The following is a 16,099-nucleotide window of genomic DNA, read 5'->3' on the forward strand; positions in this document are numbered from 1 at the left end:
TTGACTTGACACTGACAAAATGTATTTTTAAACCTAGTTATTGTATAATGTTTAATATTTAGTCTAAAACGAAGTGAAAAAACGATTCGAGGAATTGGCTGATATATGCGCAAATAAATGCTACTTTGCCGCCACCTGCTGGTTAAAGTGGTAATTATTGTCTTTTTTTATTTTTAAATAAGTTTCTATCAAATGTTGAATTCCCTACATTTTTAAACGTTCGGTTTTACAATGGAGATGATCTCAGAAGAATGAACAAATAATGTTTGTGGTCATCACATTAAAAATAACATTTGAAGTGCTGGGGGGGGGGGGGGGGTGCGTGTGTGTCTAATTACAGACACAGCATTTTTAAATGGTCCGAATAGCTTCGTCTTTATTGCAATCAATAAAACTGGTTAATTGGCAAATTAGGTAAATGTGATAACTGCATTAAAATATGAATACAACATTAAAAAGTCAACCATTGATGGTTTGGTGTCGATGTACAGTGACTACAGAATGAACAGCTAACAGTTCACCGGAAATGCCGGGAACTGCAGGAAAAGCAGTAGAGTGCCGATGCATGATCTCCATCTGCTGTTAGTCGACCTCAGCAGCAGGTGCCGCTAGCGGCTGTTTACGAAGACCACAGGGGCCAGTTGCATAAACTTAGTCACTATATTAAGACTGTGTCTTAAGAACTAGTTTGACCAACTTGCAGTTAACCAAGGGGTAATCAATGTTATTTTTCCAATTCAAATTACACCAATCTACCTTTTTTGTAGCAGACTTTAAAAAATTAGGACTACTCTTCAAGAAAAACATTAGTGTCTTAACTTTTAAGACTAGTCTAAGTGGTTTATGCAACCGGCCCCAGAGCAACGGCTATTAAGTCATCATTCATTCGTAAAAACGGATTTGCAGAAATGGAGCAAGCGGTAAGTGAATGTGTGATGATTATCAGGCACAGTATAAATGCAGAAAAGCTGATAAAGACACAAAAGCTGCATTTATGTTTAATTCAGTATCTTTATGGTTACTTTCCCTGTATAGGCTACATGTAAGCAGCTTTCTCTCCAGTGAACGAGATTGTGACATTATTTCCCGATGCTGGTGTACATATCAAATGTTAAATCTGACGTGGACATATATTTCTTTCTGTTGTTTAGTTTCCTTAACTTTATATCGCAGTGCTGTGTTGTAATACTAGGGTTTCCCTCATCCGTCACAGGATTCCCCTGCCATCAGGACATATAAAACGCTTAACACAGCTTAATGGACAGTGATATAAAAGACCAAACTCACACCTTTTTATGATGTAGGTTATACTATATAGACTTCAAGCAAGCATATACTGGTATAAAGTTGGTTTGACGTTGAACGTTTAATATTCACAAATTTAGGGACCATCTCTAAAGTTATGACATTGGTATTCACGTTTCTACCTTCAATAGCATTTAAAGAGAATGATTTACAGTCACAAAACCAACTCTAAAGTGTTCATCTAAGTGTCAGGTCGAACAGCGATGTGCCCTACTCTCTCTCACACAAACACACGTAAACTTACACTAACTCTTGTACACACACATGCACACACATTTTCAAACACATCCCACTCATACAAATTTTACATTGTGTTTTCAAAGCATTTATATGAGCAGGAAAAAAAAATTAACAAAGTAGAACGAATGGTGTGATGAATGTGTAAAAAAAAAAAATTAAAAAAAAGGATATGTGTGTGTATTTTGAGTTGGGTGTGTTTGAATATGTGTGTGCTTGTGTGTGTACAAGAGTTTGTGTGAGTTCACGTGTGTGTGTGTGTGTGTGTGTGTGTGTGTGTGTGTGTGTGTGTGTGTGTGTGTGTGTGTGTGTGTGTGTGTGTGTGATAGAGTAGGGTGCATCACTGTTCAACCTGACACCTAGATGAACACCAGAGTTGGTTTTGTAAATCATTCTCTTCAAATAGAAACGTGAATACCAATGTCGTAACTTTAGAGACGGTCCCTAAATTTGCAAATATCAAACTTTCAACATCAAACCAACTTTATACCAGTATATGCTTGCTTGAAGTCTATATAGTATAACCTACATCACAAAAAGGTGTGAGTTTGGTCTTTTATATCACTGTACTAGTCCATTAAGCTATGTTAAGTGTTTTATATGAAGTATGAGGGAAACCCTAGTATTACAACACAGCACTGTGATATAAAGTTAACTTAACAACAGAGAGAAATATATGTCTACCTCAGATTTAACTTTTGATCTGTACACCAGCATGGGGCAATTTTTCTGCAGTTTCAGGATGTGAAATGTTGAATTTTCTGCCGAATTTGAACCACTGAATTTATGGAAGCGAATTTGTAAAGCGAAATAAAATGGACCGAAAATTGCCAGTCGAATATTATAGGTTGTATTTTTAAACAGAATTAATATTTTGGAAGTGAAATCTGAAAGGTGAATATAAATTATTGAATTTTTAATATTGAAAATGTGTGTGAAATGTTTTTAATTGAAATATTCACAGCTTAAATATACGACCATGTTGAATTTCAGCCCATAAAAATGCAAGCCTTAAAAATACAATGCATCAAAATGCAAGCACAGTTAATGTAATGCATATTTTTTTCAATTAGTGCAATTCAACAAGCTTTTTATTTCAAAAACATTTGGCATTAATTTACTTCCATATTGTTATAGCTTCGTTGTGGCTATTATGACATAAGGGAACATTTTTATTCATCCCATCCTATCAGTTTTAATGCTGCCATCACATGCTATCGGAAATTTCCTACTTCCCACTTCTGAACTCGTGACTTAATTAGGAAACTAGTATTTACGATAATTGACCCTTCGCCGGGAGTTTGATTGACAGGCGATCTAACCAAGTAAACCAACCATAATGCCGAATCCGCCGTTTTGTCCGACAAAGTAGTCAGGGAGTTAGAAGATTAACATCGGTGGACTTGAACATGAAAAATGGTGTGTCTTGACATCTTTCCGCGGTAGAAACAACATTCTTTTTGATGTTCATTTATGTTTATTTGATGCTATAAATTAGCCTAGTTGGGTTCAAGAGCTGCTTGAACTGAGGCACTACAGTGATCTGTACCGACACATTAAAGAGCCACAAAACGGTAATTATTGTTTACATTTCTTTAAAATTACAAAATTTGAAATATAAGACTTTGTTTCATATAAAAAGTAACCTTTTCTGTCTTGTCTGTTGACGCGTTGTCACTGTCTTGTATTTTGAGTTGTATTTTTCACTGCGTGAGAACGTGTGTGTCGTGAGAGCGGCATGGCTTGTCGGACATAGCAACAGTAAATAAGGGGGGCGGGTCCTTGTGAAGGCACTTCTAGGCAGCATAAATTTACTCATTCGATAATTTCTGATTTTTATTTAATATTTGAATATATTATTTATTTATTGCTATTTATTTATTTTATGTCCCCCTTTGTTTATCATATCACTCCCGTTCAGCAAAACTAACTAAACCGAATCCGTCCCTTCCCGGACACCGTAGGTTTCTGCCATTTTTCAACTTCTGAATCTGAAGGCTCCTCAGCATTTATGGCCTCCTGTGCATTTCTCAGTGGATACAGCATGTCATCCAGGTAGGCTATTTATTTTTCATCAATATTGCGTTTTTGGACATCACTCTTCTTGTATTTTATAAAGTGGGGAACTAGGCGTATTCTGGCACGGTGAAAGACGCTTTTAGCAGTGCTCCATCACGAATCTACCTACCCACTTTTGCTCATGACAGGGGGTTTCAAACTATGATTTTTCGCACCCCCCAATATAACAATCTCCATTTTGTGAGGGAACCCCTTCCTATAATAGCTATAGAAAGCAGGTCTATATTAAGGTCTATGTTATCGTATCTAAATATATTATATATATATATATATATATATATATATATATATATATATAGCCTACATATACATTATTTTTATTACGTCTACTTTTTAGATTTAATTTTAACATTTTAATGAATGCACTATTTTTCTCTAAATTTTCCCACGAACTTCTTATAACACTCCCTTGAGGCTCTTGAATTAGAACCCCTGATTTAGGTTACCTGGCTTAAAGGGTTAGTTCACCCAAAAATGAAAATTCTGTCATTTATTACTCACGCTCATGCCGTTCCAGACCCGTAAGACCTTCGTTAATCTTCAGAACGCAAATTGAGATATTTTTGTTGAAATCCGATGACTCCGTGAGGCCTGCATAGGGAGCAATGACGTTTCCTCTCTCAAGATTGATAAAGGTACTAAAAATATATTTAAATCAGTTCATGTGAGTACAGTGGTTCAATATTAATATTATAAAGTGACAAGAATGTTTTTGGTGCGCCAAAAAGAAACAAAATAACGAATTATTTAGTGCTGGCCGATTTCAAAACACTGCTTCAGGAAGCTTGAGAGCATTATGAATCAGCGTGTCGAATCCGCAGTTCGGAGCGCCAAAGTCACGTGATTTCAGCAGTTTGGCGGTTTGACGCGCGATCAGAATCATGATTCGATATGCTGATTCATTATGCTCCGAATCTTCCTGAAGCAGTGTTTTGAAATCGCCCATCACTAAATAATTCGTTTTTTGTTTTTTGTTTTTTGGCGCACCAAAAATAATCTTGTCACTTTATAATATTAATATTGAACCACTGTACTCTCATGAACTGATTTAAATATGTTTTAGTACATTAATGGATCTTGATAGAGGAGATGCCATTGCTGGCTATCGGATTTCAACCAAAATATCTTAATTTGTGTTCCGAATATCAACGAAGGTCTTACGGGTGTAAAACGGCACGAGGGTGAGTAATTAATGACAGATTTTTTAATTTTTGGGTGAACTAACCCTTTAACAATAAAGAAAGAAATGCTCAGCTAGACAATATCTTCCAATTGTGGAGCTCTCCATGGTCCTGAAATCGAGAGCGTACCACTTATATCCTCAAGCACATCCTGTGTGACTGACTGAGATCAGCATTGACCCAAAGAGAGAGAGAGAGAGAGAGAGAGAGAGAGCCTCAGAAGGAGAGCGCTCGCGCAAGTGTTGGATCAGTCCTTCAGAGGGATCTGAGGAAACGGCGGGAGGCGCGTGCTCATTTGTGACTGCACCTCATTGTGGTGGGAGTCCAAACGCTACCTTCACGAGACTTTTTCGGCTTTTTCCCTAACGGTTTTAACGGTCGGAGGCACCTCGGAGCGGAGTACTTTTTCCAAACATGAGATTCCACAACAGCATCGGAATGTTCGTCCTCACGACGTTGAGTGCGTTAACTTCAGTTTTATCGGCGAGTAACTGTAAGTTAATTTATGTATTCTGTGAAATACTACTGTTAAACAGTATGTCAATGTATTAAACCTCATCTAGACACACTCAGACACGGGATTTTTAGAAATACAGTCAAGCTGCTCACAGAATTAAAGTTTGTAAGCAGCCAAAACTGCAGACTGTCTTTTATGTATGAATTATTAATGAATGAATATATTCGTTGTATCTGTTAGTGTTTTGTATCGTATACAACTTCTTTAAGACCATTGTGGCGTTTTAGGTGTCTCGAGACGTTGTTTGGATCATGATTTTAATGCCTTAAAGTCTTCTCTTCGCTAATATTGTATATAATATGTTTATGCTAACTTTAATGGTGGGGTATGTCCGAGGCCAATATTATGCTATCACAGCGGGTCTTAAGCTCACACAGAAATGTCATAAACCCTCTAGAGAGGCAAGAGTCGGTTCTTAAATAAAGATACCGAAATTATCACGTCAAAAGAATAAGAAAGTGAACTACTCTTTTGATACCATAAGATAAATTCATAGAGCGTGATATATCCTCTTTCATCTTTGATCTCTCTCGTGCGCGCGGACACACACACACACACACACACCAAGGCGTGAGCGAGCAGAGAGACACTTATTGAAAAGTCACGCGCTGAGTTCTGTAAGGAAGCTAGCGCGCGATGGGAAGAGTACTACAGAAATAAAATGCTGGCGATGTTTATGATTGGACCGCCTCGGATACTCGCACGAAATGATGCAGTGTGTATAGGTCAGGTGTTGTCTACGTCCCCCTAAGAATATCTAATCCTGACATCACCTACATTGAAATCAGAAAAGCAATTTATAAACATACTAAATAATGTCTTAATGAAAATGTAAAAATGCAGAGAGTGGTGTATGTGTTGTTTAGGGATGGAGACACAAAATATTACCTCATTATATAAGCGTGATGTAAAAAATATTTGAAAAAATAGATGTGTGTACAGGTATTGCTATACTTGCTTTTTTAGATATAAAAATGTCCTCACTAACCTGGCAAAAACGACTTCTATTTGGGATGGTCTTTACTTTGGAAAGGCTCATCGATTGGCCAAAACATAATTTGGTTTACACACTAATCAACAGGTTTGAGTGAGGGTCACTCTTAGTGTTGATGTTTATCAAAATGTCATAGCCTCCTTGTGAAAATCATTGGGTCTATGAGAAGAAGTCACTAATAACATAGTGAAGCCACTCACTTATATAGTGAAACCACTGTGTGTGTTTTGGGGTGCATTGAAAGACCATTAAAATGGATGTATGTAAGTTTGTTTGATTAGTGTGTGAGCGTTTAAAGGGTGCATATCAGCATTAGTCTGGTGTGCACTAAAGCAGAGGTTTTCAAACTTTTTTCATTCCAAGTACCTCTCAATTATTTTTATTCCCTTGTGTGGCACTGCCTTTTTAAAGTACAAAAGCATCTGGAAATATTTTCATGTACAGACCCATTAAACTGTGTGGGTAAGGGAAGATATTTTTAGCATAATTAAATGGGTTTAAAAATGTACTAAAGCCAAAAGATAATATTGCTATAGTATCTGAAAAATTACAGTGTATCTGTAGCCGCTGTGAGTGAACTGTAGATATATTTCAAATTTATTTGTGTAGCATTTTTACAATTAAAAAAAAAAAAAAATAAAAAAAAAATAAAAAAAAAAAATATATATATATATATATATATATATATATATATATATATATATATATATATGCCAACAAAATAATCTCATGATTTCCAACCACTCTTTAAAAAAACAGAATAAAACTGTATATTTGGTAAATGTTAAGTTTTAAGACTCAAAATGGCAGGCAGAAATGGGTTTTAGTGGATTTTTTTTACACATTCCCTTTTCAGCATTCTGTAAATAAAGCAGCAATTATTCTAAGCAGATTTTTCACTTTATAATGTGACAATGTCTTTCTGGCATCATACCACAGAAAAGGAAAAATCCATTCGATTCTAAATGGCAGTGAAGTTTCTTTGTGAAGCATTTTCTAGCTGTTTACATATATCAGGCACATGCTTCTTATCATTGCACTGAATTGTTTATTTGCCTGTACAGAATGTGTCCATATTATACATATGAGTCAAACAGCCTGTCCTCCAAAAAAAAAACGACCCTATAGGTCTTTTTTCAAGCACCTTATTACGATCTATATGTACGTTTTAAAGTCATGCGCCCTCTAGCTGGCATAAAAATAATGACAAATAATGTCGTGTTACGTCTGTCGTCATGAAATGACGTATGACTGTCGTTACCAATCAAAATGCGTGTTCATTTAAATGGAATGTGTCCTTAGTGATTTATAGTGCATATACACTTTATGAGCACATGCGTTCCCTGGGATCAAACCCACAATTACATGATCACATGATTGCGTATTGTTATATATTGCAATGCTCTACCAATTGAACTATGCGAAACCCGAAATATGACGCAGATAAAAGGGAACAATGCATTAAAATGAAAATGACAAACAACCTATATAGGCGTATTGGTTGGAGAACAAGGAGTCAAAATCTGCCCAACAGTTTCTAATAATTTAAAAGTAGACATTTCAAACTTTCTATAGTAGTGTTGTCAAAAGTACCGGTACTTCGGTACCAAGTCGGTACTGAAATTTTGAAAATGTGACGATACCAGCATTTCTGCAGTACCGGTAGTACAGAGAATCCGGGTATATTCGGTACCCACTGATAGGGCTGTGCCAGTATTTACTTGAATATGACACGAGTGAAGCACAAAGCTTTGTTTACAGAAGAAATAATAGGTTATGGAACATTTAACATGGAATCTGTTTCTTTTCCCAAATCTGCACTCACGCAGGGGATTATAAACGTTTCTTTCTTTCGCATTTAGGCCTATTATAGGCTATCAGCATTATTTACTGTGGTAAAGTAGAAAAAACACCGTAGGACAGAAACCTTTTTGCTTGCACGTCAGTTTCTATTTAACAGAGTTTGTGCTTGTTATTAGACTTTATAAGGCGCGTCAAGTTTATTTGTATAGCGCGTTTCACACACCAGTGATTTTTACTTTCGTTTTCTCTGGCAGCGCTAAATCAAACATAGCCTGAATGTCTTGCCCCTGCGGAGGATAAAACACGCTCTTCAGACCTTTTACAACAAGTGTCAGTTGTTTGTAACATCAGGAGATAACGAAGATATTATTAAAGAGAAATGGTCTCTTTCCTGCTTGTGTCCCACATCCCTCTCAAAGCGCAAAGCGGCTATATCAAAGTAATAACGGGACTTTGGCTATATGACGCGTCTTTGTGTGGAAATAAAAAACGAATGCTTTTTGAAATAATATTTAACTTTCTTATTATTTAGGTTATCATTATTTACCGATATTTATTTCATAGTTTTACAGGCTGTAGTGTGTTGTTTCTCTGACGGAATAGCTAAAATAAACACGCCCGTCTGTTACCCCTGTTGAAAAAACGAGCATATGCTGGTAAAGTAGGTTTTGAAGCTGGTATGCTGGTTTGAGCTGGTTTATGCTGGTCCAGGACCAGCTTAGGACTAGTATGGACCAGCAGGACCAGTTTAGGACCAGCATTTGACCAGCATACAGCTTCAAAACCTACCGTACCAGCATATGCTGGTTTTTTCAACAGTACACAATGGATGTTTGAGCATTTATTTATTTATTTATTTTTTTTTATATTTCAAAATTTATTTCATTGAGGTAGCCTATATATACACACACAAACAAATAGGCTATATAAAATAGTAAAATAGTTCCAATAGATTTTACTGTGGTACCGAAATTGGTACCGAGAACCGAAAAATTTTCATGGTATCGGTACCGACTACTGGAATTTTGGTACCGTGACAACACTATTCTATAGATATATTTCTCATGTCTGTGAGGCATGTAGCCTATAGTTTCGGTTCATTGTTGTGGCACGCTCCAGTTCAAGGGGACCGAGATGGCAGAAAGCGTATCCTATTTGTTTTCTTTATTTTACAAAAGTACAACGTTTTGGCGTCATACACTGATATCTATGGAAGCAGCAATAACAATCCATTCAAATAGCCTAGAATTTGCCGACTTTTATTCAAATCAGATACACATTGTGAAAGAAACTATAAAGCTCACTCTATTCTTCTCCCAGTTCAACGGCCACATGTATTTCAGTACACATGGATGAATTCACGTGCTGTAGCCTATGAATCCGACTGACAGGACTCTCTGTACTAAAGCTCAAACAAACAAGGCGGCGCCCATCTCACATTATAGATCAAGATAATGATGTAGGTTTTTAAATGTCAAAACACTCACTTGCAAATATATGAGAATCGGAATATCAGATGGTTGATGACATGGTGAGAAAAGCAATTCATCTGTCATACAGTTTGGACGCGGTGTGTCACGTGACAATCATGACGCATCGTCATGGAAACAACAAAGGAAACATTCTTGGTGGCCTGAACTCTGGGAGGTCAGCCAGAATATTTTAAACTTATGTGTGAAAGGGTTATTTTAATTTTAATTAAATTTAATTCAAAATTTAATCTAATTTCTTCCCAACGTCCATTTTCAAATTAAGCTGTTGGGTGACAGAGTTGTTGTCAGATCGTGTAGTGTGTAACCTCCTGTTGCAGATCATTTACGTAGTGTAACGTAGTGTGAACACCACAACGACTTCAAGACTCTACAGCAAGTCATGTAGTCTGAACAGCACAGCGATCTGCCTATGTTTAAAGTCCTGTAGTGTAAACTTAGCATATCCGACTAATAGAATTTTGGTCAACTAAGCCTGCTGTTTAAAAATATGTTCATATTTTAACAGTCGTGTAGTGTATTCCAGCCTTAAGCCTCTTCACGTCAACTAAAGTTTAGTGGACTGTTAAGGGGCAGCCCTAGATTTTTCAGGATCTGCATTTTCATGGGTTTAAATAAAAGATTATTGTTATAAGAGATAATAAAAACAACTTTGTGCATCAAAACCACTCCTTTTCTGGTAAAAAAAAAAAAAAATGAACTTCATTTTCACAATTTGCAACAGCTAAATATGTAACATTTCTTGACAAGCCAAACATGTCAGTCTCTGAGTAACATGTAATTTATTTAAGCCACGAAATAAACTCCATTCCATAAAATAAGTATAATGAACTATGCAAAAAGCTTTTTGAATGTATCCAGCATGTTTTACAATTACTCAAAAATCAAACATAGCTTTTGTCATAATTTTGGCAATAGATGAACTGTTAAATGAGTGAACTTGAGATGAGTCCCTGTAGTCATCCAATTTTACTCTCATATGCTTATGTAATATATATTATAAACTTGACAGGTGATTTTTATAAAATGTAGTTTGATCACTAAAAAGATTAAGGCAGTTTTCAAAGTTTGCTAAAGTGTTGTTGATTTTCCAGTAAAAGATGAAACATTTTTTACATGGTTTGTTACATTTAATTACCCCATAGCAGATTTTGACTTATATACAAATTTCTTTAATAAACAGAAAGCATGCTTACATTGGCCTACAGCTGTTGATGTAGATTAAGGATTTTAGGGAGCCAAGTCAGACTGAATTACGCTCTGTGTGTTTCTGAGTCATGTTTACAGTCTTTCCTAGTGTTACTTGTGTCTTGTGGGTGTTTATTTATGGAGCTGTTTTCAGTTGGTTTTCACTACATTCAAGAAATGCTGAAGGGACTTCTTGCTATATTTATAATCAGCTTTAGCCGTCACTCCCAATATTGAAGCTAGATTTTAAATCATGTAGCTTTTCAGCAGTGAAGCTATTTTATTGTTTAAGTAACAGGGTAGAGCTGACAAACTCTCTTCGGTTTTTCTGTTGGCTGTTCAGAATCAGTGGCCAGATTCACAAAAATTTTCTTAAGATTAATTCCAAAAAAAGTTTTTAACAATGTTTCAAATGCAGTTCTGAACAGACTGAATGTATATCGGTTCTTTCCCAAGACTCGCGGATCAACTCGATGAAAAAAGGCTTTTTGCATCTGCCTGCCTGCAGATTAATAGTCATAAACGTGCACACTATTTTTGTAGCAATCAGTTTGACGGGTGTTCAGCACTTGGCTTCATGTTTTTTAATGTGCTGTATACTTTTCTAAAGTCTGTCTGTTGAATTTATTTGCACTGTCTTTTTGCGCTCTTTCTAGCGTGAATGTAACCTGTTTCTGTGTGTGTGAGTGTGGTCTGTGTATGGGTGCACTAATATATGCTGAATGTTGCCGAAATTATGTTGTAATTATAAAATTAAAAACAATGTTTTTACACATGCACATCCCTCGAAATAGTATTATAGTTTTATGTGTTGTAATCCTTTATTACAACAATTACTGTAATTTGAAGAAACCAAATGAATTCATTAAACATCTTATCTTGGATTTAAGGCAAGTTGGAAGTTATTCTAACTTGTTTACAATTATTTTTTGAAGATTATTTTCAAGAATTCTATTTAAGTTTAATAAGAAGAAAATAGCAATTAAGAAGCATTTTATTCGTAAGAATGTTTCGTGAATACGGCCCCAGAAGTAGCGATGCCATTTCATGAATTAATCACTCTTTTGAGTCTTCTTTAGTCATACTGATTAGGGAATTTGGTTTGCGATTCAGTATGAATCATTTGGACAGTTCACTCATGCACTGATTAATTTGGAGTGGTTTCTCACTCAGTAAAAATTAAACATATAATATTTCCAATATATGCTATAACACGATTAAGTGAACATGCACACAAGATACAGCTAGTGCTATGAATCCTTTGGGACAGGGCAGAGGCTATACTCTCATAATCCTCCATAAGGTATTCAATTAAAAAATGGCTTTCACCCTTAATTCCACAGCCTATTTTTTATCCTCCAACAGATCCAACTCTTTGTGCTGGTGTGACTGAGTGCCTATCAGAGCATAGCTGTGGAAATAAAGGCCCAATCTCTCTATACGTCATGTTAAGCATAAAATTTAAATGTAAATGAAATAAACCACAGATATCTAAAGCACCAAATGTTTGAAATGCCAGCATCAGACAAGCATAAATAATCACAAAATGTCCTTGTAACACAGTTCGTATGTACGGGAAGAAGGAGGCGGGAACCGGCGAACAATTAAATAAACTTTAAAGGTGCCATCGAACATTTTTTTACAAGATGTAATATAGGTCTAAGGTGTCCCCTGAATGTGTCTGTGAAGTTTCATCTCAAAATACCCCATAGATTTTTTTTAATTAATTTTTTTAACTGCCTATTTTTGAGGCATCATTAAATATGAGCCGATTCATGCTGCGGCCCCTTTAAATCTCGCGCTCCCCCGCCCACGGAGCTCGCGCTTGCCTTTAACAGCATAAACAAAGTTCACACAGCTAATATAACCCTCAAAATGGATCTTTACAAAGTGTTCGTCATGCATGCTGCATGCATACATCGGATTATGTGAGTATTGTATTTATTTGGATGTTTACTTTGATTCTGAATGAGTTTGAGGCTATGCTCCGTGGCTAACGGCTAATGCTACACTGTGGGAGAGATTTATAAAGAATGAAGTTGTTTATGAATTATACAGACTGCAAGTGTTTAATAATGAAAATAACAACGGCTCTTGTCTCCGTGAATACAGTAAGAAACGATGGTAACTTTAACCACATTTAACAGTACATTAGCAACATGCTAACGAAACATTTAGAAAGACAGTTTACAAATATCACTAAAAATATCATGTTATCATGGATCATGTCAGTTATTATTGCTCCATCTGCCATTTTTCGCTATTGTTCTTGCTTGCTTACCTAGTCTGATGATTCAGCTGTGCACATCCAGACGTTAATACTGGCTGCCCTTGTCTAATGCATTGATCATGGGCTGGCATATGCAAATATTGACTGTTACGTAACAGTCGGTGTTATGTTGAGATTCGCCTGTTCTTCGGAGGTCTTTTAAACAAATGAGATTTATATAAGAAGGAGGAAACAATGGAGTTTGAGACTCACTGTATGTCATTTCCATGTACTGAACTCTTGTTATTTAATTATGCCAAGATAAATTCAATTTTTAATTCTAGGGCACCTTTAATTCAAAATAAACAAATACAAAACGAAAGTAAAATGCCGGCAGTTCCTCACGGACAACTGCCGGCCACACAAACATAAAAAAACATAAAATAAAGTCCAGGCCTGGTCCTCTCTCGTCCTTCACTGTCGTTGCTCCTTGTTTTATGCTTCCGGGGCTCCTCAGTGAGAGATTCGAGGCCGGTGCAACTCTCAGCTAATGCTCGTTATCACTCGTGTCACCTGCCTCGCGCCGCTCCCTCACGGCTCTCGCCCCGTCCTGCTCGTCACAGTGCTGTGTAAAAATATGTGAAATATTTGTGAGGCACTGACATCTGAAATATTAATCAAAATTCAGCTTGCCAAGAGATCAGTGTGATTGTTTTCTGCTGACCCTAAAGCTGCGGGTCCAATCAGTGTTGTCTGCAGGATGACCCAGATGCTTGCTTAAATTCACAAGAAATTATGTCTCTTATTTGACTGTGCTCTCATCATTGACCACATCTTTAGATTGTTTATTTCTCTTGGGAAATAAACAAAAATGATTACACATATTATTAATTAATTTGTGTGCATAATGTTTTAGCTTTATTGGGTGTTGTTACAAGTAATATGACTGACTAATCTTGAGAATGCATTCTCCTGAACAAATATCTGAACTAGTTATCATCACAAGTACTAACTCATCTCATGCTAGGACAGTATACATCATTAATAATATGCACAGCTTAACCTCCAGATATTAAGAGTCGAGCATACATTGTGCAGTATGTGAGTCAGGCATACTAAGTAGGGCTCCCTCCTGCTTGATGGCTGGATTACCTCTTGATTTCAGAGGAAGTAGCTCAGCCCACAAACCGTTTGCCTCATTCTGTTAAAATGTCAGGATTACTCAAAGTTATGACACAGAATTTCTCAAACTTTGACTCACAGTAATGCACTAAAATGATAAAAGAGAGAGCGCCTGGAAATTAAATTTGGTTACACTTTATTTTACGGTATGTGTACTTACAGTGTACTTACCCAAGAAAGTACTGGTAATATAAGGTAACTACATGGGTTATTGTTAGGTTTAGAGGTAGGTTCAGGGTTAGTACCTAGTCATTACCCAGTTATTGTAATTGCTTTAATAAGTACATAGTATGTACATGCGGAACAGGACTGTAAAAAAAATGTGCTACCTTAAATTGTAATAATTAAATCATTGGGTAAACATGCATTTAAAGGTGAAAACAATTTGTATTTGTGCATACATTACATAAATAGAGTCAGCATAAACTGTTCGCTATTTGCTCATTATAATTTGGCAGTGTTTATATATTACAGGTTATTCATTTTCTACAAACTCCCAAGACAAGTACAAGTATCTTGAGTTTTCTAAATAAACTTAATTACCTTCACAGTCACTTAAATTGCTCCTCACTTTTAATAATGTCAGAGCTGCATACAGCCTGTGTCGTCCTAATAGCTGTAGTGTTCGTGAACTTTCAGAGGATCAGTGAAGCAAGGTGGGCTTACTGACTGCATAAAGAGATGTGCTTGGTGTCATATACTGTCCCAGAAAATTGCTAATGTTAATTTATATTTGTTGTTTCTTTTTTAAAAAATGTACAGCACCCATTTCAATTTTAGATGCGGTAGATGAATGTTCACTCTGTTTTGCTGCATCTCAGGGATTCTCATTAGAGGTCTGCACGGGCTTTAAACTGAGACCCGGCCCGTACCCGAGATCGTTTAACCCGAACCCGAAATCCGTCGCTATAGAGATGTAGCTACCATTCTTGCTATCATAAGCCAAGACAGCTTTGTAAGACACTGCACGACACTTAACGGCTGAGCTATTTATTGGTTGAATGACAAGATCATCGCACAACGTTTAAATAGCCAGAAACATCAGGCTAAGTAGTAGAAAAGACGCACAAAGGCCATTTGACATGCTATCGCGCTTCATTTCATTCAAATAGTTTACACTCAGTCATGTAGCCTATCAGTTCGTACAATGTTCAAAACATTTAAATACACATATAAAATAAAATAATACAAAATGCATATGATGTACTAGTGTTTTAGATGTTATAGCCTACTCTTGACAAAGCTGATTTCTGAGAGACACGGCTATTTGATTTACAAACGCACTTGGCTCATTTCATTCATAGAGTTTGCACTTATTCATCTATGATATCATACAATGTTTAAAACATTTAAATATACACGTCAAATGATGTAGTATTTTACAGTAGACCTACTCTTGACAAAGCTCTGATTTCTGAGACAGACGGCAGCGCGGCTATTTGATTTGTGGCTGCTCTCAGTAGTAGTCGTTCACTTCACGCACACATTATTGCGTAGTAATTTTAGTGGCTTGTGTATAATTGTTCTATCTAGTGTTGCACGATATACCGATACTAGAAAGGTAACGCGATACCCTGCTTTTAAAAACGGTCCGGTTCTTCATTTTATTAGTACCGGTACTTTGAGTGCCAGCTGTATTTCCTAATGTGCGACAGCAGGGGGCAGTGTGCGTACAGCGCACTGCTTCTAAGGCATGTTTATTCCTCTCAACTGCGCAACAGCTTTTATGGTGACGAAACAATGCAAAATAATGCCATATATCGCTTTGTGCATCTGCTTTCTCAAAAAAAGCAGATGCACGAAGCGATACATGGCATTATTTTGCTTACATTGCCGACAGTCAGGGCAAGCCCACGGACACCACAAAGCCCGACTGCAAAAGATGTTACAAAATAACGCAAGCGAAGGGAGTCA

The 16,099-nt window shown here is 36.5% G+C and overlaps 1 protein-coding gene across 7 annotated transcripts in view; it reads left to right on the plus strand.

Moving 5' to 3' along the window:
* Positions 1-3,495: 3,495 nt before the first annotated feature.
* The window catches only part of cntnap5l (contactin associated protein family member 5 like), a 75,812-nt gene continuing 63,208 nt past the window's right edge, over positions 3,496-16,099 (plus strand). For 4 of the 7 annotated variants that reach the window (XR_007182174.1, XM_048172959.1, XM_048172960.1 and 1 more), the window contains exon 1: positions 4,992-5,295. Coding sequence is in view for 5 of the 7 variants with exons in the window: in XM_048172959.1 (XP_048028916.1) it covers positions 5,217-5,295 (79 nt within the window). In the remaining 2 variants the exon portion in view is untranslated. Of the gene's footprint in view, positions 3,598-4,991; positions 5,296-16,099 lie in introns of those variants that run through there. The other 3 variants (XM_048172957.1, XM_048172956.1, XM_048172955.1) reach the window with 3 other exon arrangements.

The sequence above is a fragment of the Megalobrama amblycephala genome, linkage group LG21 (assembly GCF_018812025.1).
Source record: "Megalobrama amblycephala isolate DHTTF-2021 linkage group LG21, ASM1881202v1, whole genome shotgun sequence".
Lineage (NCBI taxonomy): Eukaryota > Metazoa > Chordata > Actinopteri > Cypriniformes > Xenocyprididae > Megalobrama > Megalobrama amblycephala.